A 26,776-nucleotide genomic window follows, 5' to 3' on the forward strand; every position below is an offset into this window, starting at 1 on the left:
TCCGGTAGACTTCATAAGCACAATTACTAATAACTTTTCCTCAGGGTGACCTGTTAAGATTCTTCTTTGCTGATCTGAAAGATACCCCAAAATAAGTGAATCTAACACTAGACAAAGATATGAGGAACATCTCTGAGATCTCTTGTCACAGGACAACTTGGGGGTCTTGCTTTCTCCTGAGATGCAAAGCCAGTAATACTTCTGACATACTCATATTTAGAAACAGCTCTGTTAGAGAACTCATATATCTGATACCCATCTTAGGCATCTGGCTATTGCTGTTTAGGTAACTTCCTTTATAGGATTATCAACTTAGAATAAATGCTAGACAGTATGTTTACACAGTGCTCAAATTATATGTGCTTTCAGTTAACTTATGTATTGAATGAGAACACAGATGGTTTTGATAACCAAAAGTATAATAGCAATGTAATGTAACACCACTTGAGTACAAATTTCTTGTATTGACTAGACTCTTAAAATAGCATCTTCATACCTAGAGTGCCATTCTAGGATCAGACTGCAAAGCTTTCATGAAATTCTGCAGCAATTCCTTACATGTTATTAAGTGTTCAAATAAAATAATTTTAAAAGAAAAGAAAACAAAACAAGCAATTAATTGGTATTTAAATCTGTAACCTAAGAACTATTCCTCAGGGAAACTGCTGTCCATGCAAACAATAGTTATTGTAAGGCATTATTTGAGGAGTCTCCCTCCTTGGAGATCTTCAAAATCTGCCTGGACATGGTCCTGGGCAGCCTGCTCTGGGTGTCCCTGCTCGAGCAGGGGTGGGACCAGATGGACTCAGAGATCCCTTCCAGCTTCACCCATTCTGTGACTCAGTGATTGTCATGAAGCTGTTCAAATAAGTAACACAGATTTTATTCCTCCATTTTCTAAAACACATTAGTGAAAAGGCTTTCTGTATCAAACCTACTGAAAGTGAAAAATAAAAAGTTCTGTTGCTTTTTAAGCATCTTACATAAAGGTCATGAGAATTAGAAACAAAAAATTCAGACTTTCAAGAGAGGCATTCCGTGAAGTACATTTTGAGTTCTGCAATTGAGTTCTGCTATAAGCAATTTCAGTGGCTAAAATGAAACGGGGACACAGGAAGCAGCACTGAGCTATGAGGCCTCACACACAGTAGTCCATGAGCTGAGGTGAAGGAGGATAAAACTGGCTGAGTTTCCAAGAAAGTTATTTACACATGACGAAGTCAAGCACAGTCATGATGTTTTACACCTCAGAGGAGAATGTAGCTTAAGGACTCATAGAGGGTGAGCTTATTTTGTCAGCTGTGACTCAGACTTTGTTTTCAGACTCTTCTACACACCTGGTTTCTCATTCACAGCTTTTGTTTTCAAAGGATTAAAAAATGTAAAAATGAAAAGGATTTAAATATAGATGTAAAACTTCACATAAGGATTTCTAGCCCTAATTAAGCCTGCATATTTTTAGTATGGTAACCAGTATTATGTATATTTTATGTAAACCCACTTTTGTTGCTGAAAGATGCTACGTCAGTTTAAGAGGTTGTATAAAGATTCATAAGTGATCCTTTTGAGCATAGTTCATTTTTTTCCCTCCAGCTCTAACAATTATATAGCTGTTTTGGGAGAAATTGCTGCTCTTCTGAACACTGTTCTCTGAAAGCTGAAATAAAGAAATAGGAGGGAACGGCTGCTTTGCATGATCGGTTCTATTTGTACTTGGCATAACTTGCATAACTTCCCTTCCACAGCAGTTTTTAGATTTCAATGAAAATCTAAAAATATTCTGGAAAAAAATCTTAAATCAACCTTAGCACTACAGCAATTTGAGGTATTCTATCATAACCATAGGTCATTCACTTGATAAAATTAGCATGCACGCCATTAACCAAGAAATCCACTCATTTACTTTTCTGTTTCTGAAACCTTTGACTGGGAATTCAGTATCCAATGTTAAGACTTACAGGCTATGAAAAGAATGACAAGAAGTATTTTTCATCTTTTGTAAACTACAGAGAATCTGAGAACAACTAAAATGTGCTTCTTGTTTCTGAGAAGTAGTTTATCTCAAGTAACAACAACAAAAAAAGACTAGAGTTTGACTCTTCAACAAATGTGTCTTCTGTTTGGGAACATAGCGTGCCCTGTGACAGTAGACTTGTTGTTAACTTGCTAAGTGCACCAAACAGCTTGTCTTCTGACAGATGACAGCACCAATACTTGACAAACACTTGACTGCTATGAAGTGTAAAAGGAGGAAACTGTTTCCTTTTAAATACAAGAGAAATAAATTTGTAATATATATGTGTATTTTTTAAGCAATATTACAGCAGAATCTTCATTATTTTCAAAGATTTTGTATTTACTCGATGAAGGCTTCTTCACTTTGCATTTTGTAACTTTGATTCCTAATGGTAACAATTTGCATTTACTTAAGATATGCCTCTATTTCAAGTCTTCAAAAGAGGGTGTTTGCAGAGCGGTAATTTGTGTTTTCTGAGATCTCTCTATTTTAGGCTTACAAGTTCCTTTACTCTTGAAACTGAAAAGTAGAGGGCTAGTGGGAACACTAGTGAGACCATTAAGGCTTTTCTGATGTTTTTATTTCTTATGTTTCCTGACTCATATTTCTGACTGGCCTGTGTTTCTGATACAGGTGCACTTTGGCGCTCATAAATATTCCACAGTTCTGTCTTTTACTACCAAAAATATTATCCCTCTTACTTAGTAGCTGTAGCTACCTAAAGTATCTTTCATTTAGATTACAACATTGTGTAGAAAGAAAGCACATCATACAATGTTTACAGAAAATAAATATCAAAGAACACTTGATAAATAATCTCATTTTCCTCCTTAGGTCACCTGGGAGACTTCCCAAACATCAGGATTATGTCTAGAGTCCTGAGAATGAAATCAGTGAATCAGTCAAAATAGATATAAAACCTACTGCTCAATAAACTGTAACCATATGATCTGGAAAACACACAGGTCTAATTTTTTTCTGTGATGATAATATCATTAAAAATTTACTAGATTTCAAGCTGCCAGACTATCTTGAAATTTACTTCACTCAGCTTTTTGTCCTGTGCTAAAAAATGACAAATCTAAGAACGAAATTAAAAAGCATCTAAGAAGAGACAGATTTTTCTATTTGTAACATGAACCAGTCAAGATGAGGTCCCAAAGGACTTCTGTCCAGATAAAATTGTAATTCAGGGGTTTAGCCATAGCTAAGCATTAGAATCATAGAATGGTTTGGGTTGGAAGGGTTGGAAGGGGACTAACAAACTAGAGCAGTAAGAAACAAAAAACAAACAAACAAACAAAACTAGACACCTTCCTCCTCATCCACCCTCTTCCACCTCCTCCCCCTGAGCAGTGCAGGGGAACGGGGAATGGGGGCTGCGGTCAGTCCCTGACGCTTCGTCTCCGCCGCTCCTTCATGGTCCCTCTCTGCCTCTGCTCCCTGTGGGGTCCCTCCCACGGGATGCCGTCCTTCCTGAACTGAGCCTGTGGGGGCTGCCCACAGGCTGCAGCTCTTCCAGAACTGCTCCCACACGGCTCCGTACCACGGGGTCCATCCCCCAGGAGCAAACTGCTCCAGCACGGGTCCCCCACGGGCGGCAGCTCCCCCCAGACCCCCTGCTCCTTCGTGGGCTCCTCTCCACGGGCTGCAGCTCCGGCCCGGGGCCTGCTCCTGCGGGGGCTCTCCGTGGGCCGCAGCCTCCTCCAGGCCACATCCACCTGCTCCACCGGGGGCTCCTCCACGGGCTGCAGCGTGGAGATCTGCTCCATGTGGGACTCGTGGGCTGCAGGGGGACAGCCTGCTCCACCAGGGGCCTCTCCACGGGCCGCAGGGGAACTTGTGCTGCGTGCCTGGAGCACCTCCTGCCCTCCTGCTGCACTCACCTTGAGGGCTGCAGGGATGGTTCTCACTCCTCACTCTCCCAGCTGCATTCTTTTTTTCCCTTCCTTCAATCTGCTCTCCCAGAGGCACAAACAACATCACTTACTGGCTCGGCTCAGGCCAGCAGTGAGTCCCTTTGGGGCCGTCTGAAACTGGCCCTTATCTAACATTGGGCAGCTTTTGGATTCTTCTCACAGAGGCCACTCCTGCTGCCCTCCACTACCAAAACCTTGCCACATGACCCAATGCAACATCCACCAGCTTTTTTATGTTCTCTTCCCCTATCCACCAATGCTGTAACTGCATTGTAGAAGGCCACCAGATTTGTCAGGCACAATCTGCCTTTAGTGAAGCCATGTTGGCTGTCACCAGTCACTTATTTTCTATGTGCCTTAGCGTGGTTTCCAGGAGGATCTGCTCCATGGTTTTGCCAGGCACCGAGGTGAGACTGACTGGCCTGTAATTCCACGGGTTTTCCTTCTTTTCACCTTTTAAACCGTGGGGGTTATGTTTACACTTTTTTCCAGTCTGTTCAGAACTTCACCGGAGTGCCCCAACTTCTCGAATATGATGGACAATGGCTTAGCAGCAGGCAGCCCAGCACCACACAGCCACATTTCATCCCCCACCAGTGGGATGGGGGAGAGAATTGGGGGGGGGGGGGGGAAGAAAAAAAAAGTAAAACCTCATGGGCTGAGATAAAGACAGTTTAATAGGACAGAAAAAGAATTGGATGATGATGATGATGATGACAGTAGGATGTACAAAGCAAGGGATACACAATGCAAATGCTCACCACCTGCTGGCCGATGCCCATCCCATCCCGGAGCAGTGTTCCCCCCCACCCCTGCCAGCCACGCCATATTAATTGTTTAGCATGACACCACATGGTATGGGACATCCCTTTGGCCAGTTCAGATCAGCTCCTGGCTGTGTCCCCTCCCAGCTACCTGTTGCACCCCCAGGTACCTCGCTGGCAGGGCAGCACCAGGAGCTGAACAGTCCTTGGTCTGTGTGAGCCCTGCTCTGCAACAACTAAAATATCAGTGTCTTATCAATATTATTTTCATCCTAAATCCAAAACACAACACCATGGCAGCTACTAGGAGGAAAATTGACTCTATCCTAGCCAAAACCAAGTCACAACTTAATCCGCCAGTTCCCTCATGACCCTCGAACGCATCTCATCAGGTCCTGTGAACTTGTGCAACTTTAGGTGCCTTAGATAGTCTTGAACCTGATCTTCTCCTACACCATGCAGTTCTTCATTCTCCCAGTCCCTGCCTTTGCCTTCTGTGACTTGGGCAGTGTGGCTACATTAAGAATTTATCTCCTGTCACTCATGGAAAGACTCAGAATGAGCATAAGCAAGTTAACAGTTTAGGTAATATCAAAGAGCTCTAAGACAAGATGTGAAGCAATCAAAAGGAGATTTAATCAAGGTGACTAACAGTATTTCCTGTTCACAGAGAGAAGTCTCTGACAGAAGGGCATTGATGATTGTCTCTGAAAAGTCTTGGTGCGAGCTGAGAAACATTCTGTAGTTCTAAATCTTGGTGCTCATAGATACAACAGGTAACAAGCAGGCCAGTTCTAAGGAGCTAGGATACAGGTCAGTTATTGGCAAGAAAATCAATTAGTTTGTCATCACAAAATATAGGGTGGTATCTGTAGAAGAGCTTCTTTTCTATCTGCTTTATGTGACAGGATCAGTATCTGTATACTAATAGAAGTTTTCCTGACTAAATATATAAAACAAGGAGACTTGAAACAGGAGCGTCTAAATAACACTTATAGCTGCAAATAGGAATAAAATAATAATAGTAATAGTAATAGTAATATAACCTAAATCCCCAGAATATCCCACTGATGTCTTTCTTTCAGGGTTTCTACATCCCATCACAATATATTTTCTTTCCTATAACAAGCAAGAGCGGTTATCAAAATCACCTACTACATTTCTGATCTCCACTTCCTGTGCAAGGTAGGTTAAAACATTGACTTTTATTTTCCAGACATCTTTGCCCTATGTTAGGTAGTTATCTGAATAGCTGTATTTCTCCATCTGTCCAAAAAAAAAATAGAAACTAGAACTAGCAAGAGCCAATAGATCCTCAGCTTATGGAAATAAGAAACCTAAAATCCAGTCTGCTTTATGGAGACACGGTGGATCCAGAACAGAAGGTCACAACATGATCTTTACATGTATTTAAGGGAATTGAAAGCACGGTCTCCCTCACTAAAACTTATTTCCTCTCCCAGTGATGTTTTACCAAGAAAGTTTAGTATGACAGTATTTTTTTGGCAGGTACACGCATTGATAGAGTGATTTCTGATCTGTTGGAAACATCATCATTTTCTTCCAAAATTTTCTTAACAGACAAGTATTTTCTAAATTTGCCACATTTTATTCTTCATATTCAAATGTATAAAGGAAGAAATTATCTGAAAAGTTGCAAGGAAATCTATTCTGTTGTTAGATTGGATTAAATTTTAGAAATGTATGTGCACTTGTAACAAATTATTTTAGAACATCTTTTTATTTGGAGGAGAATTAAATGGGCAACAAATTAATTGATCTTCAATTAGGAGACAAAAGACGAAATTTAAGGGAAAAACAATAGAACAGACAGAGACTTTCTTTGGGAAGCTAACCTGGAGATGCAGCCAACTCTTTCACTGCCTTCCTTCTCCCTCCCTCAAACCACTAGTGAAAAATAGCATGCGAGTGAAATACAGTTTTAATTTAAATGCTACATAAAAAAAAAAAAAAGAATCAGAAGTGTCAGAGCCAAGACATATATTTTGTTTTCCAAGCAAAATAAAAAAGTGTTTTCATGTTATTGCCTTCCAAAAATATCTTCATGAGATCATTCGGTAGCTGCAGTTAAAAATTAGACACCTTCTATTCTTATGTTGAGACTTTCTTCAGGGGTCTTTCACATCACACACCAAGAGCATGATTATATCCCTCTGTTAATCACCTAACAACAGAGTGAAAACCTCTTTTGATCATCGAAGGAATTGTTTGTCTAAATTGCGCATTTATGTGCACATTCTTACTGGAACTTAGTATGGTTTCAAAAAATGCTTTTTTCAGTAACTCCTAGATAACACCCATGATGATAGTCTAACTGAGTCTGTAACTTCACACAAAGTTTATGAAGCTTCTATTATTTACTACCAACACAAAAAATAGGATTAGAAGTAAAACACCATTAAAACAGAATGAAATATTTATTCTCATTTTTATATTCAAGTAAAACATTCAATTTCAAGTAAGTTTTATCATATGCTTTTATTAAATGAGGTTTAAGAATTATTACAGGTAGGTAAGAATAATAACAGTTCAAAAAGTATTATGAAAAAATGATCAAAAAATACACTGGCTTCGCATTTACATACAATATTTATGGGACTGCACTGGGCAAAACAGTGCAGATTACAACAAATCTGAGAAAGAAATACATTGCATTACAGTCTAAAGAAATAACCCAAATTAACAGTTTGCTTACTAGTGCTGTTTTAACATTTACAATATCTCACAAAGGTACAATGAAGTTCCATTCAAGTAGAGTTAATTTTAGATAGTGTTTAAAAAAAAAATATTATAAACCATTGCTTTAAAAATCTATAAGCAATGAAACTGAAGGATTTTTTTAAACATGAATAACTGAAATGTTTAAACGATTCTTAACTTCAAGAGCTAATTTAATGCAGTCTCAGATTACTGATTTTTTAAGAATAGAGCAGCTCCACATTGAATCCACTGGTCTTGGTTTCCTCCACAAGGTACATCAATATTTGTCACCACACGGTCTCTCTCCATGCTAGTGTAGACTGGTAAAGTTATACATTCCTCTGGAGAATATGGACCGTATGCATCCTGTCAATAAACCAGTACTTAGTTATCACTTAGAGAACAAAATATGAGAAAAGAGTAATTTTCAGTGATGTGGTATCCAAAGCTGGATCCTAAGATAAAGTCTAGACAGCAGCCTTTGATACACAACTCTTGGTCCAGGCTACAAAGGAGAAGGATTACTAACAAAGCGGAGACTTTAGAAAATTCACTAGACTACTCCATATCTAAGCCCCTTAAGTTTTCTCTCCAGTTCATTAAACTGAAAACAGAATAATGTATCTAATAGGAGTGATCTTTTAAACTGCATATCAAAATCTTCATTCAGAAAACAAAACAAAACAAAACAAAACAAAACAAACAAACAAACAAACAAACAAAACACATGTCATTAGCTTCTGCAAACCAGGGACAAGGGAACAGTTTCCAGAGGGTAGAAGCCCCTCGGGAGCACCAGTGCTGTACTGCTCGGGCAGGCTGGAGTCCTGGGGCACCAGTGGTCTTGGCAAGCCCTGCTGCTCCTCCTGCAATGCAGCCCCAGGTGTGATCTGCACCTCAGCTACTTGCAAGTGGGATACTTCAGGAGCTGCACCAAAAAAATCTTAACCCAGTCTTCCCAAACTACCTTCTGTGTTTAACAATGATGTTTAAAAACAATTAATCCAAATAAATTATCGTCTGATACAGAGCTACTGTACCTTACCTCAGAGCCTCAGAGGGAAACTAAAAGTATTAACCACGATTCAGTCAGACAAGGACTTTAAATAAAAATAAAAAGCTCAAATTCCCCAATCCTTTCCATATACTTTTTGCTCTTCAAGACACAGATGCGTGTGTAAAAATTTCTCTCTTTTTTTTTTTTAATTCCTTTCATACCAACACTGATCACAGTTGCAGCTGGGGTTCTTTGGCACTTCTGGGAAACAGGTTGTTTCCATTAAGTGCCTAAGCAGGAAATTTTCAAGTTAAATTTAAGCATTCAGATTTGAACATTTTGGCTGAGTTCATTTATAATTTTGTATTCTCCTGTGCATGTACTTTACTACTGCACAGTATTAATAGTACTGCTGCTACAGAGACTACAACTATGCTGTAAACACTACGTTGGGAAGGACATCAGTTGGAGCCACAGCGTTACCTCTCAGCCTGTACCCTGATGCTGCACTCTTGAGAACAATTACAGTTCCTCTCCACTTTCTGTACTACAAAGTGTGTGCACTTTGGACGTAATTTCCTCCTCGGGCTTTGCATAGGTCATTGTACCTTTGCACGATTATAGAACGGAATTCAAAGACTGACTAGACTTCCTACAGCATGTAACTCAGGTTTCAACCCATCATGTACTTATTTTATATAAGTAATTGAGGGTTTCATTCAATTCATATATATTAAGCATGTTTTCCTCCACACGCAAGATTTCCCTTCTTGTCAACAGGAAAATGTCAAAATGTTTTCAAGAATCGAGCAATAAAGCAGCACATGTGTCAGAAAGGACTTTGAAATAAAAAAAGAGTTGCTTTTTTAATGCAAATTACATCAAATGCAAGTTAGTTAAGCACCATTATTAGAAAATAAGTAGAAACAGAAAAAAGAGACATGCAAACAACTGTTTCAAGCACTTTGCCCTGCATGTTAAGTGTTAAGCCATTTCTGAGGAGTTTTGTTGTTCCTTTTGAAAATCAAGTTCCCTTGTCTTTTGAACACTAGTGTTTAAAACCTTACCACATTTATCCCTTGGTTAACACTACAGAGGAAGAGAAAATACTGGGAAATTTGAGAGGAAAATGTCAGCCAGAGAATGGTCTTTAAGTACAGCCAAAGCTGGGAAGCCCAAAGTTGGCAAGTTTGCTTTCCAAGACTTCTTTTTAACACCCTTTTTGTGTTGAAATAGCTGTTCACATACTTTTCTCAATTCCACTGATGTTTTACAGAATCACATTATTTGAGGGTTAAAGCCATTCTGTGAAAGGCTTTATGAACCACAAATCCATATGTCCTTCCTTACATGCACTCCAAAAATTTTCTTTGTCTAGCCTGCTTCACACACAGTTTTATCCTACTTAGTCCATTACAACTTGGGATCTATCCATGAATTAAAACCAGAAAAGGCCTTCACAATTTAATAAGTACTATGTTATTGCTTAAAATACTCCATTTTTAACATTTTAGCATTTTGAGCCTTTTTATGGGGAGGTATCTCAGACAAATTCTGCAGACTGCTTTTTTTTTTCTTTTTTTTTTTCTTTTTTTTTTTTTTTTTTTCTGGACAGTTCACTTTATATTAGTTTGATGGAAAATGACCTGAAAGCATTGCTTTACAAATACATAGATTTTTGCTCACCAGATTTCATAAGAGATATTTCTGGGGAAAAACTCATAAGATAGCATGTTCTACTTCATACACTCTTCTCCTGTGGAGAGGATAATGAGATCAGGGGAAGTGCAGAATGACGTCCCAGTTCTACCTTTCTGTTTGAAAGCATGATGTTTGATCATGGTCAATTCCTACAGCGAAGCCTATAGCAAAACAACTAAAGGGCATAGAAAATCAGAAATACTTTCCTTAGAGATACATTATATTTAAAATCTGGGCAGTTGGCAAGTATTGGCTTGTGTTGTAAAACAAATACATTTTTTTTCCAACACAAAAACTTCAGCTGCTATTCTTTCAAGTATGAAGAACATTGGAAGCAGCTTCATTATCTGATTACTGATCTCACTTGTATGTCTTTACAGGCAGATCTCTGCTAATGTCACATAATACCTTTGAAGTCTAAAGAATATTGACTTTTATTCAGAAAAACACTTTAGGAATCTGTTTTATCTCTAACAGAAGCTAAACACTTTTCAAAAAAAAAAAGATAGGGTTACTTATAATCCTCATCTTCAGTAAGCATAAGATAAACATTTGCTGTTACCACTTAAAACAAAGTATATTGCCATCTTCTCCCTCCCATCACTGAGTCAGGTGGTTGGTTTTTGTGTGTATGTCTTTTTGTTTCTGTTTTTTTAAACATCCAGTATCTTCTTTGCCATCAAAGCTGGAAGCAGTAATGCAGACATTTGCTAGTATCTAGTTGTGTGTTCTCAGTCTAAATCTTGAGTGTTATACTTCTAATGTTGTGCTATAATGGAATGCCATGTTTACAGTGCTGGAAATAACAGTGAGAACAAAAAAAATTGTTGGGATAAAGCGGTGTGATAGCAATGGAGCTCCCTGCATATCTATCACAAGATACTATATATCTCATAATCACCATCATTTTTTTACAATTACTAAGCTAATTCTAACTGAAAAGTCAACTACTGGAGTCCAGTGAGCTTTTTTGTTTAACATTCTCCTAACCAAACCGAACCTTCTCATCCAATGAGATTCATACTTTATGATGGAATGAGCTTCCTGAGATGCCCATCTTTTTCTGAGACCAAACAAGGGCCTAAGGTAACTAAACCGTATGGGCAAGTAACTTTTAGATAGCTGTGTGGGTGAGGGAGCCGTGGCACAGGTTGCCCAGAGAGGCTGTGGGGTTTGGAAATCCTTGGAGATCTCCAAAAGCCACCTGGACGTGGTCCTGGGCAGCCTGCTCTGGGTGTCCCTGCTTGAGCAGGGGTGGGACCAGATGACCTCCAGAGGTCCCTTCCTACCTTAACCATTCTGTGATTCTGTAAATATAGATGCGACGAATTCTACAAGTTTTCTTTTAAGAATGTGAGTATATGAATTTGCAATGCTACATATCCTTGAAGAAGTTCTACATAACTTTTTCCTTTTTTTATTGAAGACTGCTATTTTAATTAGCGAGTAGAAGCAGTAACAATTTTTACTGTTTGGATTGCTTAATTTTCATCTTACATAGCCCTGCAAGTGTTTGCATTTTTTAAATCAGTGTAAATAGGGGAAAGGCTTTATTTGGTTACAGATCACATTATGTTCTCTGACTCTTTATTGCTGTTATGTTTTAGTACAATGTTTAAAATTTAAAGAAAATATACTCTACCAAGAAATACTCTCCCAAACTCATGTATACATTTAGTAAATACACTTTTGAAAATTGTAAAAAAATTTTAAAACGACAAGAAAAAATTATGACTGAAATAAAGCCTTTGTTTTAATCTGCACAATAAAAACTAAAAAATATTTACAAAGTGGTAATAAGTTCTTGTTTTATATAAAAGAAGTAACTTTTACTATTAAATATACAGATCTTTATTCTAAGATGAGGGAAAAAAAAACAGGTCAGCAATGTCATACTAAAAAGCTACTACACAGAGAAAAGCAAATTATGGGTCTTGAAAGTTTAGGGCTTTTAATAATTTAGTACCTGTGGAATCCAGGCCATGTAACAAGGGAGAACAGATGACACACTGGGAGAATCATGCAGATTTTCTGAAAGTCGATTTCCATCAAAACTGCAGCCTTCCATTTGTAAGCCACTGATCTGCCACGGAAATATGAAATATTGAAACATATATAAAAGACTTGAAACGTTAGTAATGATTACACCGTGCTTCAATAAACAACAATCCTTTTTACTGTGACCAAATTTTTAAATAACAGGAAGGCAATTATTGTAATGTCATGTGTGAGAATAGGAAACATGATTTAAAGGTTCAATCTGCATCATGCTTCGGCGTGAACTTCCTCTGATTTGGATTCACATTCTTTGAAATGCTAGAGAAAAATACCTGTAAATGTCATCACTTATGAAACTGCAGTTGCCTGGCAGTAGATTAATGGAAATATGATAGCAACAGCCAAGTCCACAATTATTACCATGTTAAGAATAAGAAAAGAACAATCACTGAAATAAGCATGACTTCCTGCTTGGAAGTCTGAGCATAGCTTTCAGAGAATGCAATGAACTATTACACAGTTTTGCAGAGGGAAATAAATAATTTTCAAATAATATGAGAGAAAATGTTATTTAATACAATTCAAGAGTTCTTACTTAAAGTATTAATTGGAAAAAAAGAAATAATTAAGAACCACATATTTATATAAGTAACTGTGCAATGCTTTAAATGTAACATGTTTTAAAGTGTTTACTTTTAATAAATGAGTACTTTCAGACTGAACTAATTCTCCTTTTTTTTTTTTTAACAAGTCTTGAATAAATTAATGACAATGATATCTATTTTGGATATCTTAAAAATAAAAAAATAAAAATAAATCATTATCTGTTCATCATTTTATTTTGCTAGTACAAATAATAATAGTTTGCCAGTATAAATAATAGTAATAATCGGTTTGGCCTGCTAAAGTGGTAACTTCAATTTTAGTAATAATAAAATTTAACTCAGTAATAACTTTTATGCAGCTTTTCAAAAGGCTAAATCTAAAACTGGAGCAGATGTCTAATGGAACCTACAATGTTGTTGTAATATCATATTAAGGTCCTGTATTAAATAAAAAAAAAAAAAGAAGCAGGCTTTCACGAAATACAAGGATCATGAAGTGGTGCTGGAACTAGGACATACAGTGCTGTTGGAAACTGGATGAGTCACTGTATAACCAAAACAACAGACAAGAAATGGAGAAAACTATCATTTTCTAATCCATTTTCCCCTGCTAGAAATTTTTAGAAGTGTACATGGCACAGATGTGTGATGTTACAATGAAAGTCAGTAGTAGACAAGATGCAATGGAAATACTTTACTTAGGTAACTACAGTATTCTAAAATTATTTATTAGACAAAAAAGTTGCAGTTAAACAGTAATACAATGAGGGTTAACTGTCATGCTTCAAAGGCACTGTCTTCCTCCCAAGTGATGGATGTTGTTTTTTGGTTTTATGTTAATACTCTACTAACTGTACAGTAACTAAGCATACATTCTGCATTTTTAATAAATAATTTCTCTCTTGATTGTAGATAGACTAATGCAGTCTTTACTTCAGAAACTTGCTTCTTTAAACTTGTGTTCTAGCTCTGGGCTGAGGGCTCTTCCTTACAATGTACAGGATATATATATATATACACATATTCTAACATTTGCAATTGCATTTAAAAAAGCAATAGGAAAAAAAGCTTTGTTTGGTCCTTGGACAAGATAGTGACTGCAGTAACGTCCTTTGAAATAACCTGTGCTACATACAGAATAAGACTCACAGTAAGCTTTCAAAACTGTGGCAAACCTGACTCATAAGAATCACAAGAGGTAAGCCCACAGCAGTATGACTTTTTCTCTATTTTCATTAACTTCTATGATTGTTATAACAAGGCCTCACTGAAATGAATTCAATTTTTCAGACATTCAGTTTGGAACTGCAAAAACATTTTTTCCTCCCTTCAACCTCTTGTCGAAAGCTTAAGATCTTTTCTTCGTCGTGAAAGCGTGACTCTCCTCTCCCTTCTCCTGCCAAGTTTCTTGTGACCTTTCCTTTGAATCTTCCCTAAGATTTTCAGGTCTGTCACTTTCAAGGTACAGTGTTAACATTTGGTATTTTGTACCATTTCCTTTCAAACTCAAAACCTCTCCACACAGAGAGGCTGGAAAAAGCTGCCTTTATCTAGTAAGAAAAAGCAGTTTGGGTGTCAATAGTCTTTAATGATAGCCTATGTACATTCCAGTACAACCTCTTCTGTGTTGCAAGGACAAAGAACATGAAGAAAAACATTATAAAGGCAGAAAAGGAACAATATTGTACTAACGATTATACTGAGATTTGCCACAGACTTCTTCCTACTGCTCCCTGTTGTTAACCTCGATACCTAAGGCCTCACTTTATCATATGCACAAGTCCTAGACTACACTTTATCTCACTACACTTCTGATTGACTGCTTTCAAAGCACTTATTTATCCCTATCATAAAAGTATGAGAAAGATTCATCTCTCATGTTTTTCTTTCTGCCCTTCACGCATTCTGCAGGAAGTTTGGCTATGGAGGTTAGTTTGATAAATATGTGTGTTTGGCAAACTTATTGAGGGAAGAATGGTCTGATGAAGAGGTTTTACAATTTATTGTTAGCGTGTTCAAAGGTCTGGCCATCCTGAACATCTCTAAAAGACATTTCTATAGAATTGGGTCGCCTATTGAAAAATCTCTTTCTACAGCACACGTTTCTTCTCTTGATATTGGCAGTTCCTTTGACATTGCAGTTATATAAAATAACATCGCTTGATCCCTGGAAAGTTTCAACCAATCATAGAAACTCCTTTGAAGTTGAAGACCAAAACTTTGACTTTGATTCAATATTAAAAGCTATCGGAAAGAAAAAATACTGGAACAATGCATTTTCAAATACTGGTTGGCTGAATACACCCACAGCCACGTTCCCTTTTCTACGATAAATGGTATAGAGAAACTACAACTACTAGTACATGGATTTCACAGTATCTACAATTAGCATGTGTAGTATTTTTGCAGTCCACTTTGGAGTAATGGCTAGAGTTGACCATGATTTTAAAAGTTTTAATTCTCAAAAAGATAACGTAATTGGCATTTTGCAACTATTAGTGCTAGTTTAGTTTTGAATCAAGCTGTTACACGATACAGATAATTCTTTAAAATACATTTGTAGAAAGTGTGCTGATATAAAGTTTCAAAAACTTCAAATTCCACACAATTATTTTTTTCCTTACTATTTAATGCCACAATTTCCCATGAAATTATACAGACTACTGCAGAGTTCAGGAAGTCATATTTTTACTCCATTACCTCTACAGGCTTCTATCATGAATTTCCTGATATTCCAGATGGAGGTATACTGTAAAAAAAGACCTCTCAGGATGCCCTTTAATAGTATTTCTGACAATTGCTAAGAGCACAGCTTTGATATTAATGCTGATGTTATGTATTTGAATATGATATTCTCAGAACACATTTTTGTTTTTCATTATTTATATTAATCCATATCCGAGCTCATAGCATTTACTACCCAGAAAGTCTCTTACCATGTTTCTTCTTTTCTTTCATTTTTTTTTCACAATGACATAAAATGAGATTCTAGTATCAAAAGGAATGAATACCTGCTTTTGTACGATAGAGCAATCAGTGCACACAGAAAATAAAAGAGGTATTTGCACATCAATTATACTGGAACAGATATACATTCTCAGTACCTTTTGTTAAAGTAACCCTAAGTGATGTTAAAGAAGGTGTAATTTTATGCAGATGATTCTAAATCAAATATTCAGCACATCCTACAAGGAGGGATCTACTTTGCATCATACCACTAAACTATCATCTGAATTAACACTGATACATTAAGATCATGTTTGATATGACAGTCTAGCAGACTACTAGAGCAGTTAGAAACTAAAAGCAACCTAAAAACACCTTCTCCCCATCTACCCTCAGGGAATGGGGAATGGGGGCTGTGGTCAGTCCCTGACGCTTCGTCTCCGCCGCTCCTTCATGGTCACTCTCTGCCCCTGCTCCACGGGATGCCATCCTTCCTGAACTGAGCCTGTGGGGGCTGCCCACAGGCTGCAGCTCTTCCAGAACTGCTCCCACACGGCTCCGTACCACGGGGTCCATCCCCCAGGAGCAAACTGCTCCAGCACGGGTCCCCCACGGGCGGCAGCTCCCCCCAGACCCCCTGCTCCTGCGTGGGCTCCTCTCCACGGGCTGCAGCTCCGGCCCGGGGCCTGCTCCTGTGGGGGCCCTCCATGGGCCGCAGCCTCCTCCAGGCCACATCCACCTGCTCCACCGGGGGCTCCTCCACGGGCTGCAGCGTGGAGATTTGCTCCATGTGGGACCTGTGGGCTGCAGGGGGACAGCCTGCTCCACCAGGGGCCTCTCCACGGGCCGCAGGGGAACTTGTGCTGCGTGCCTGGAGCACCTCCTGCCCTCCTGCTGCGCTCACCTTGGGGGCTGCAGGGCTGCTTCTCTCTCAGCTCTCACCCCTCTCTCCCAGCTGCTGTAGCACAGCAGATTTCCCCTTTCTTCAATCTGCTCTCCCAGAGGCCCAACCAGCGTCGCTCATGGCTCGGCTCTGGCCAGCAGTGGGTCCCTTTTGGAGCTGTCTGGAGCTGGCTCTGATCTGACCTGGGGCAGCTGCTGGGCTCTGCACACAGGCCACCCTTGAAGCCTCCCTGCTACCAAAACCTTGTCATGTAAGCCCAATACAACAGATCATTGTGAGATTTCCACCTTCTTTTCCTTATTAAGGCAAATTTCAGGCCACAAAAAAACTTTTATAATTGAAGACAAGAAAAGCCTGTAGTTCCCTGTGTCTTCCTTTTTTCTCTTTTTAAAAAGGGGGGGTTCCCCTCTTCCAGTCAGCAGGAATTTCACCAAACTGCCATGACTTCTCATATATCATGGATAGTGGCTTGGCAACTACACCCACCAGTTCCTTAAGGACCCACAGATGTATCTAATCAGGTCCCGTGGACTTGTGCACCTTCAGGTTCCTTAGCATGTTTTGAGCCCGACCTTCTCCCACTCTGGGCAGTTCATCATTCTTCCAGTCCCTGCCTTTGCCTTCCGGGGTCCAGGCCATGTGGCTGGAGCTCTAGCCAGTGAAGACTGAAGCAAAATAGTCATTAATTACCTCAGCCTTCTCTATGTCTCAGGTGACCAGGTCTCCTATTTCCTTCCAGACAGGGCCCACAATTTCCCCAGTTTTCCTTTTATCACCAATGTACCTATAGAGCCCTTTCTTATTGTCCTTGATGTTCCTGGCCAAATTTAACTCTAAACAGGCTTTGGCTTTCCTAACCTGATTCCTGGCTACTCGGGCATTGTCTCTGTATCCATCCCAGGCTATCTGTCCATGCTTCCACTGTTTATAGGCCTTCTTTTTCAGTCTAAGCTTGGACAGGAGCTCCTTGTTCATCCATGCAGGTCTCCTGGTATTTTTGCCCAACTTCCTCTTTGCTGGGACGCATCGCTCCTGAGTTTGGAGGAGGGGATCCCTGAATATTAACCAGCCTTCCTGGTTTATATTTTCATATAAGAGAATGGCTTAAGAAAGAGAAACAAATTCAAGTTCATGCTACTTCAATAGTATCGTCTGAACATCTGACAGGTACCAAGAGGAAGAAAAACAGCAGGATTGGGTATATCTGTGTTTATCTTACAGACAGGCAGCTATATAATCAGGCAGGTTCTGAACTGAAACGGTAAATCAGAATGAGAGGAAAATTTCCAAAGAGAACAAAAACCATTTTTTATGCAGACATGAAAGTATGTCTATGCCCATATACTATTAACTATTTACATTTGTAGACGCATACACTATAGGATGCCAGGAAACATTTTGCATTTATTTTTTTATATTCTGCACACAGCTGAAATGGAAACATCTTCTTTTGCTTATTAACTGAATTTTCTAAATGGGATAAAATTCTTAACAGTCTTGTCTGTGGTAAGCAGGCTATCAAATGAGGAAATAGCAGTAAAGTACATGGCTGAGATACACAATGTCAAATTTGTGGCCCACTTCACTGAGAATCACATGTATTTAACTAGACCATATGTAGCCTAAGCTAGCAAAAGTACATGTTATTTTTTGATAACAGTTTCCGCCTTGCTTTCACAGGACAAAACATCCTGTTGTGATTGCACCATGTTTTATTCTATTTGAGTCCTATGTAAATGTTTGCATTAGTGAATTATACTCTGTAAAAAGCTGTACATTTATTCTAGTTGGAATTTCCTGAAAAAGCATTCCTGCTATTTTGTTACACATTTTCTTTCTACATTAAAGACCAGTGTACTAGAAGAGATCATCTTAATCAGCACTGTTGCTTTTATACAGTGATATAATCTTTACTAAAGTAGCTAAATTGTGCTCCTAATAACAACAGTATATAAGATTATGTCTGGAAAATCTTAAAATACCTCTTTCCTAAACCCTATGTCTCCTTGATACATGTTTACTTAAACTTCCAAAATGTGGCAGGGATTTAAAAAAAAAGAAAAAAAATTTAACTTCAGGCAATTGGCCGAAATTACTATAGCAGGACCACTGCAATTGCATTCTTTCTCCTGTCAGAGGAGAAAGACGGTTATTTCCTGAAAGTGGTTTAGCTACTCTAAGACCTGAATTGGTAAACGTACTTTCCTTGACAAAATAGAGCTGATAAATTAAAATTTCTGATTTAAGCATCAAAATGGATGGGATATAATAGGGCCCCAGCTACCACACCACAGCATGTGTTCAAGGACTGATGTATTCTGCTTTCTGAATTGTATTTTTTGAGTCCATGTTCCAAAATACACTCCACAGAATGGGAAGCTCCCATTCTGTAAGATTAGCCTGAATTCTCGAAACTGTATAAACAACACTAATTTTAGAAGGATTAAAATTCATATTGCTTATGTGAACCAAGCTTAATGTGTAATTCAAAGGATCCTTATCAAAGGAGACACGTTTCAGAGGATGATTTTTCTGTATCACTGACATTCTTCTGCCTTCATTACAGCACATTTTAAATAAATAAGATGCTTAGAATTTAGCTTTACTAATGCAAAAGTTTGCTCCCAGTTTTTCATGTCCATGTGAGAAAAGATTCATGGAAAGGAATGTAAATGTTCAGCATGGCAAAGGGTTCCAACACCCTTTTGTACATCAAAGATTCAATGTAGCAGTGAAGATACTGGTGAATACATAATAATACAGATTCAATGAACATAGCTCTTACTGGGGAAAGGAAAATACTCAGAACAAGCGAGAAACACTGACAGGATTCTTACTTCACTAATATTTCTAAAAAATTGCCATATAAATTTACACATTAAAAAATGATAACCTTCAATACACCTAGATATGAGTGTTGTTATAAACATCTTTCCTCAAATTAACTTTTAATTCTTTAGTTTCCAAGCAGCCACTTCAATCTAGCAACTGTAAAATACTGTAATATTATTTAGTATACGGAAATTCTTTATCCATGCACTTGAGACATTTGACATTGACTTCTGACATTTGTCAAAGGTGGAAGGATGATTTTGAAAAACTCCAAGCTTCTGGGATCTGCAGTTGTAAGTTAACCTAGAATAAGTGGTCTGAAAAACAAAATTCAATTTTTGCTCACTTCTATCGACTTAGAAGTCTTGGGTGAATATGGAACCGCAAAACACGCGATTAGCAGGCTGTCAGACTTATAGGGAGATAGAGTACCCTAAAAGTCCCTTGGCTTATTTATCTACAGGTTGTAGGTGCCTGTTTGATTCTCATTAAATGAGGTAGACAACCATTACTCTTACTAAAAGATTGATTAATTTTCTAAGTGATATTTTCCAGTGCCACCAGGAAATAATTTGAAAATGTTCAAAAGACTGTACTGGATAAAGAACAGATTAGATAATTACAGTTATCTTTTCTGGACGTACGATCCCTTAATATTTTAGAAACATGAAATTCTCATGCATTTTGTATTAATAATTCTGTATAGTGTCAGAAGCTGACTGAGAACTCTGATATCTCCCACAGTCTTGCATCTGCCTGCATTATCAGACTAGACAAGAAGTCCTGCCACTTGCTTTCTCTCTCCTAATCCTACAGAACTCTGCTGTAGCAGTACATCAGTACATAGTCACAAGGTGAGAGTCCTGCATTATTCACTCATGTTTCTGAAAAGAACGCAGCTGTAGCTTTTGTGTTTTGTTTTGTTTTGTTTTTATTTTTGTTGTGCAGATTGTGTGGGGCAAATCTGGAGGACTTCTACAATGGGGTTACTGCATTCGTGGATAGGGGAAGAGCAATGGACATCATTTACCTGGACTTGTGCAAAGCATTGGACAGTGTCCCTCATTGTGGTCAATAGCTCAGTGTCCAAGTGAAGATCAGTGACAAGTGGTGTTTCTCACGGGTCAGTATTGTGACTGGTGCTGTTTAACATTTTTGTTGGTGACATGGACAGTGGGATCGAGTGCATCCTCAGCAAGTTTCCCGGTGACACCAATCTGTGTGGTGCTGTCGACATGCTGGAGAGAAGGGATGTCATCCAGATGGACCTGGACAGGCTTGAGAGGATTGAGTTCAACAAGGCCAAGTGCAAGATCCTGCATCTGGGCCAGGGCAATCCCAAGCACAAATACAGGCTGGGTGGAGAATGGATTGAGAGCATTTCTGAGGAGGAGGACCTGGGGGGGGGGTGGTTCATGAGAAGCACAATGTGAGCTGGCAATGTATAATAGCAGCCCAGAAAGCCAACTGTATCCTGGGCTGCATCAAAGGAAGCATGGCCAGCAGGTCAAGGGAGTTGATTCTCCCCCTCTACTCTGCTCTCGTGAGGCCCCACCTGGAGTACTGCATTCAGCTCCGGGACCCCCAGCAGAAGAAGGACATGGATGTATTAAAACAAATCCAGAGGAGGATCACGAAGATGGTCACGGGGCTAGAGAACGTCTCCTACGAAGACAGACTGAGGGAGTTGGGGTTGTTCAGTCTGGAGAAGAGAAGGCTCCGGGGAGACCTTACAGCGGCCTGCCAGTAGCTAAAGGGGGCTACAGGAAAGCTGGGGAGGGACTCTTTGTCAGGAAGCATAGTGATAGGACAAGGAGTGACGGTTTTAAACTAAAAGAGGGTAAATTTATATTAGATATAAGGAAGAAATTCTTGACTCGGAGGGTGTTGAGGCCCCGGCACAGGTTGCCCAGAGAAGCTGTGGATGCCCCACCCCTGGAGGTGTTCAAGGCCAGGCTGGATGGGGCTTTGGGCAACCTGGTCTGGTGGGAGGTGTCCCTGCCCACAGCAGGGGGGTGGAACTAGATGATCTTTAAGGTCTCTTCCAACCCAAATCATTCTGTGATTCTATGATTCTGTGCTGAACACATCTCTTTGAGCAGTATTATCATGGGCCCAACATATCCACTGGAATCAATACTCAAAATTCCCTACAAATTTAAGCATAAAACAGGTGCAAAGAGATTTGGATTTAGCCAAAATAACAGTGCCATCTGAAATGCTAAGAACCTAAACTAATCATTTGAGGATTCATCTGTACCTTGCTGTCTAAGCAATCAGTAGTGACTTTATAGCTGCTGGCTGTAGCCTTAAATGTCCATTAACAAATTGTTGGATCTTTGTCATATTTAAAGCTAGTCATATTATAACTCACTTTGTTCTGTTTACTTCCTGAAAAGTCTCATTTCAATGATTCAACAGTTACTAAGACATGGCCTTTCACTTACACTTCTATATGTATTTCCTCTTGCTATGTGTCACAAGTCTTTTAGCTACTTCCTGGACAACGGATATTAGCTAATGTAATATCAGCTTCAATTTTATATAAGAGGACGATGAAGATAATGGAGCAAGAATAATTTTAATTCTGAAATTTTAAATAAGCAATCTGACTAGGGAGGGATAAAAATATAACCCCCTTTCTTCCATGCAGAATTTACTACAGAATTTTTGCACTACCGTTATTGTAGCTGTCTACAATTAACAAGCCTTTGTATTCCTGATACACCAATATATTTATAGTTCACTCTTCCAAAAAGTTTGTAGACAGATGACTTGGACTACAACTACAACTACAACTTGGACTACTAATAAAACGTCTTATGAAAATACTACAATACCTCTAATAATCTTTTTTTTTTTTTTTTTTTTTTTTTTTATTTTGGGAAACATTTAGGAGCAAAAGAAAAACGAAGAGAAATACTGCTAAGCACAATACCTTAACTTGGAGTTTGCCTTCCTGTATTCGCCCTTTCCATGATGCTGTAAATTTCAGACTGTCCACTGAACAGCTCATTACTCTGCAAGGGAAACACATATACAGTAAATCTTAGAGACATATAACCACAGAAAATAAAATACAAAACAAAACCGATGTAATTTCAATGTGCACCATATCACAGTAAGTCTTACTCTGGAGAAAAATACATTATGAATTTTATTTATTTAAAAAAAAATAATCAGCATTTAAACAAGAAACTCTTAACTATTGTACTTCAGTGCAAGTGATAAAAATGAGATGACTAATGACAGTAATTGACATGATTTGTTGGGTCTGTGTCCTGAAAATAAGGTAACCATCCTCACGATGTGGAGTAATGGCACATTTGCACACATATGTAGGTAGATTATTTTTCCCTCACCTTGCAGTCTCCTGGCGTAAGGCATTGAGAAATGTGTCTGGATGAAATAGCTCTGAAAGGTCGAGGGTATCTGACAGTAGTTTCTGTTTCTCTGATTTTTCTACCCAGTTCTAAAAGAGAAAAAAAAATGAGGAAAAATGAATCCTGAAGTTATTGCCTGATTTTTCATCATTTTGAGTTGATGTGGATTTGTCAAATGGTATGATTAATGACAAATTATTATGTAAATATACTGTAATGTCAAAGATGAATATTGATTTCCATTACTTCAAACTGGCAAACAGAAAACTAACACCATTTAAAAGAAAGCTAGCAGTTGTGTAATGTGCAATGTGACTCACCTATTCGAAATAAATAAGCTTCTGTTCCATTCTTTGTACGCTGCAGCTTACTTTGTGTGATGAAACTTTTACCAAGTTCTTAATAATCTGTTGAAATCCTATTTCACCTTTACTAAAAAGCAAGTTCATGTTTTCCACAAAAATGGTTATCATTATCATCTTTGCTTTAATGAGTTCAGACAAATAATTGAATTCCTTTCAAGCATGCTTTAAGATTGTCCTTCTCTTTTGTGTAAACCGCATATTAAATTCAAGAAGCACTTAGTTTTCAGTCTGTAGCAAGAGTTTTTGTGAGTAATAGCCACCAATTTTTTTGGAAATCTCTCAGTATTGAGCTGACACTGTCGTTTTTAGTGGGTGAAGTTTCAAAGGATGTTTCAGATGTACTAGTTTAAGACATGAATTCACAGAATTTCTGATAAGATAAAAACTGACCTCTTTTACAACTGGTTGTAAATGAAAATAACAGGAGTGGAGGGAATAACTAGTCTCATTTATCCTTACCAAACATGTTGCCCCAACCTACTTTTTTACGCAGCTATGAAGCCTGTCACTATGAGCAGCAAGCCTGAAACTTCCCATCAACGCGATGCCTTTTGTGCCATTGAGAGAAAAATACACACGTTGTACTTTACTTTGCAATCCTGATAAACCATGTGTATTAATAAATGAAACCTCAAATGCTAACTCCCACATTTTCTATCGCTTTATCAAGGATGTACTCTGTTCCTGAAAGCCTTATTGCAATCCACTGTCTTCAAAACTGAAGAATCAAATGTTGCTAAACCCTATTTCGCAGCCTTCTTGTAGACTAGGTGAGACGTGGAAGATCTACTCCCATTTTAAACAGACTATATGAAATCCTTTCCCAAATCCAGAAAGCTAGGAGGAAGGGAAGGAACCTCAACAAAAAACCTCAAACAGCTCACTATACATAAACAGATAACTTTTCATCAGGGTGGACTATGTGCTTTATTGTCTTGTGAAGAAAATTCCAATGGTTGTCTGTGTTTGCATTAAGGACATGTTATTTTTCCACTCCTGTAAGTATGCAAACAGTAAGTGTCTCTAAAAAATTACCAATGCATGTAGTCAAATTATTACATTTCGTTTATTAATTTTCATTTATTTTAAAATATCTAGGTTTGGTCTTCAACTTGCAAAAAATTAGCACTACCTACCATTTTCTCATATTTGGCACTCCTATTCCCTCTCCCTCTCTCTCTCTCTCTTTTTTTTTTTTAACAGTTTAATCCTCTAAACACTAACGATCTCAGACTAAAGAATTTGTTCATACCAGTTATTTATGTACCCAAGCGGTTACATAACAGTATGCACTCAAAATCTGACGTTTTGAAAGTTTTGAGTCATATATTGCATATGCTCCGTAAATTTCTTTTCAGAGTATACAGCGGTACACTGTATACTCTGTATACTCTATACAGTATATAACTGTGGTACTGTAGTATAAACATTAAGTTACCTCCTTGAGTACCAGCAAGTCATATGCTTCTGCACAGGTTAATGCTTAATACTAAGACAAAAAAATACTCAGATACTAAGTTTCTACATGCTATCACTAAGCAGAGGAAGATAAAACACGCTCCTCTCTAAATTATCAGCTACTAGAAGATTATGAAACTACTCTAGTTACTGAATATTAGTGAGGCATATGTAAGAGGCTCTCTTACACAAAGCACCTACCAGGCATCCATGTCTCATTTGAAAATTACTTTACTGTATTCTTTGAACTGCTGATAACCTGCTAATTTCATAGAAGCATCTCAGACTGAAAAAATCATCCAAAATACAAGTGAATATCACGCAGGCATTGCATTGTAGGCTTTGTTGTTTTTGGAGGTGGTGGTGTTTTTCATTATTTTTTTCTGTCAGTATGTCAAACACATCTCCATAATTTTTCCACCATGCACAAAAACTTAATTGGTGACCTTTTTATCTATCACATCACAGCTTATGAGCCTTCAACCCAAACGATTATGAATCAGTTAGGAGATTCTTGCTTTCCATTTTCATTAGCTAAATGTACACAGTTAATGGTTCATCTGCCTGATTTTTCAATGACTTTTTATAATAACAGTCCCTTTTATTGTATAGCAGTAAATCTGCAATCAGGTTAGTGCAGATTTTGTAAATTGTTTTGTATAGTACAAGTAGACACAACTATTTCAACTTGTATTTAATATAATTATTCTACTGCTGTCATCAAATAAACTTTTAATGTAATTGCTAAAGAGAAACACCATCAGGAACATACGTGCCTATGTTCCATCCAATTAAAAGACCAGTATGGGATATATTAATTCTGAACTCATATAATTAAGTAGCACTAGGAAACTCACAATAGCAAAAACTCTCATTAGATCACAAAAGCAAAGTTTGTAATTGCTACTTGAACTGGTCTACATAAAGCAGAAGACATAACTCATTCATATTGTTTAATAAATATTTAAGATTTAAATGTGTTGTGGGCTAACCCCCATAGGCATCTCAGCACCACAAAGCCACTTTCTCCCTCCCCCCCAGTGGGATGAGGAAGAGAATGAGGATGGTATACGGGAAAAAAGTCATGAGTTGAGATAAAGGCACTTTTAATAAGTAGAGCAAAAGCTGCATGTGCAGACAGAGCAAGGTAACGAATTCATCCACTACTTCCCATCGGCAGGCAGTTGTTCAGCCATTTCCACGAAAGCAGGGCTCATCACACTTAATAGTTACTTGAGAATACAAACACGATAAATCTGAATGTCCCACCTTCCTCCTTCTTTCCTCCAGCTGTTACTGCTGAGCACAATGCCATATGGTATGGGACATCCATTTGGTCAGTATGGGTCTGCTATCCTGGCTGTGTCTCCTCCCATCTACTCACTTGCAGAGCAGCACAAGAAGCAAAAAAGTTCTTGACTCATGTAAGCACTGCTCAGCAATAACTAAACCATTGTTGTGTTGTCACCACTATTTTAATAGGAAATCTAAAACATAGCACCAAACTAGCTAATAGGAAGAATATAACTCTATACCAGTCAAAAAGAGTGTTAAATGCAATAAAAAAATGATAATTAAATGTATTTTACAACAAAAGTTTAAAAAATATTCTTATGCTTATTCTTCTTTCCATCTTATATCATTACATGGCATCATGTTAGAGAAGTGCCGTGGTCTCAACAGGTAACGACTCCCTACTAAATGGACCACGAATACATCCACCACCACTGCCTTGAAGAGGTCAGGTCTTGAAGGGGAGGAACCTTAGGCTGAGCTGTGGGAAGACTGAAGTAATGTTTCTTGAAAAGGAGAACTCCTTAACAGATTAGCTATGGTATCTTCATTTCCCTCTCCTACCCCCACTGCAACAAAAATACACATTGCCTTCATTTGTCAGAATGACTTCTTATTGATCTTGGATGGCCATGTACCATTTCAGTCTGAGGTGCCTTCTTCCATCACCACTTCAGTAGACAACTTTGCGTTTCCTGCCAGGTAGGCCAAAATAATGCATTTGTCACTTGCCAGCTGGATTACAATGAGAAGACTATCATCAGCACCAAGGTGGTGTAAAATCCAGCTAATCATCCCTTTGTGGTTCAGGCCATGCCCTCCCAACTGCCTCCTCCCTCCCACTGCCCATAATATGGTGTTTAGTGGGTTTGC

At 38.3% G+C, this 26,776-nt stretch overlaps 1 protein-coding gene across 3 annotated transcripts in view; it reads right to left on the minus strand.

Moving 5' to 3' along the window:
* Positions 1-7,123: 7,123 nt before the first annotated feature.
* The window catches only part of DYNC2H1 (dynein cytoplasmic 2 heavy chain 1), a 165,997-nt gene continuing 146,344 nt past the window's right edge, over positions 7,124-26,776 (minus strand). For 2 of the 3 annotated variants that reach the window (XM_040544151.1, XM_040544150.1), the window contains exons 86-89: positions 22,767-22,876; positions 22,343-22,424; positions 12,086-12,202; positions 7,124-7,787 (exon numbers count right to left, since the gene is read on the minus strand). In XM_040544151.1, the coding sequence (XP_040400085.1) occupies positions 7,629-7,787; positions 12,086-12,202; positions 22,343-22,424; positions 22,767-22,876 (468 nt within the window). In that variant the 3' untranslated portion in view covers positions 7,124-7,628. Of the gene's footprint in view, positions 7,788-12,085; positions 12,203-22,342; positions 22,425-22,766; positions 22,877-26,776 lie in introns of those variants that run through there. The other variant, XR_005816072.1, reaches the window with a different exon arrangement.

Source organism: Cygnus olor, chromosome 1 (genome assembly GCF_009769625.2).
Source record: "Cygnus olor isolate bCygOlo1 chromosome 1, bCygOlo1.pri.v2, whole genome shotgun sequence".
Lineage (NCBI taxonomy): Eukaryota > Metazoa > Chordata > Aves > Anseriformes > Anatidae > Cygnus > Cygnus olor.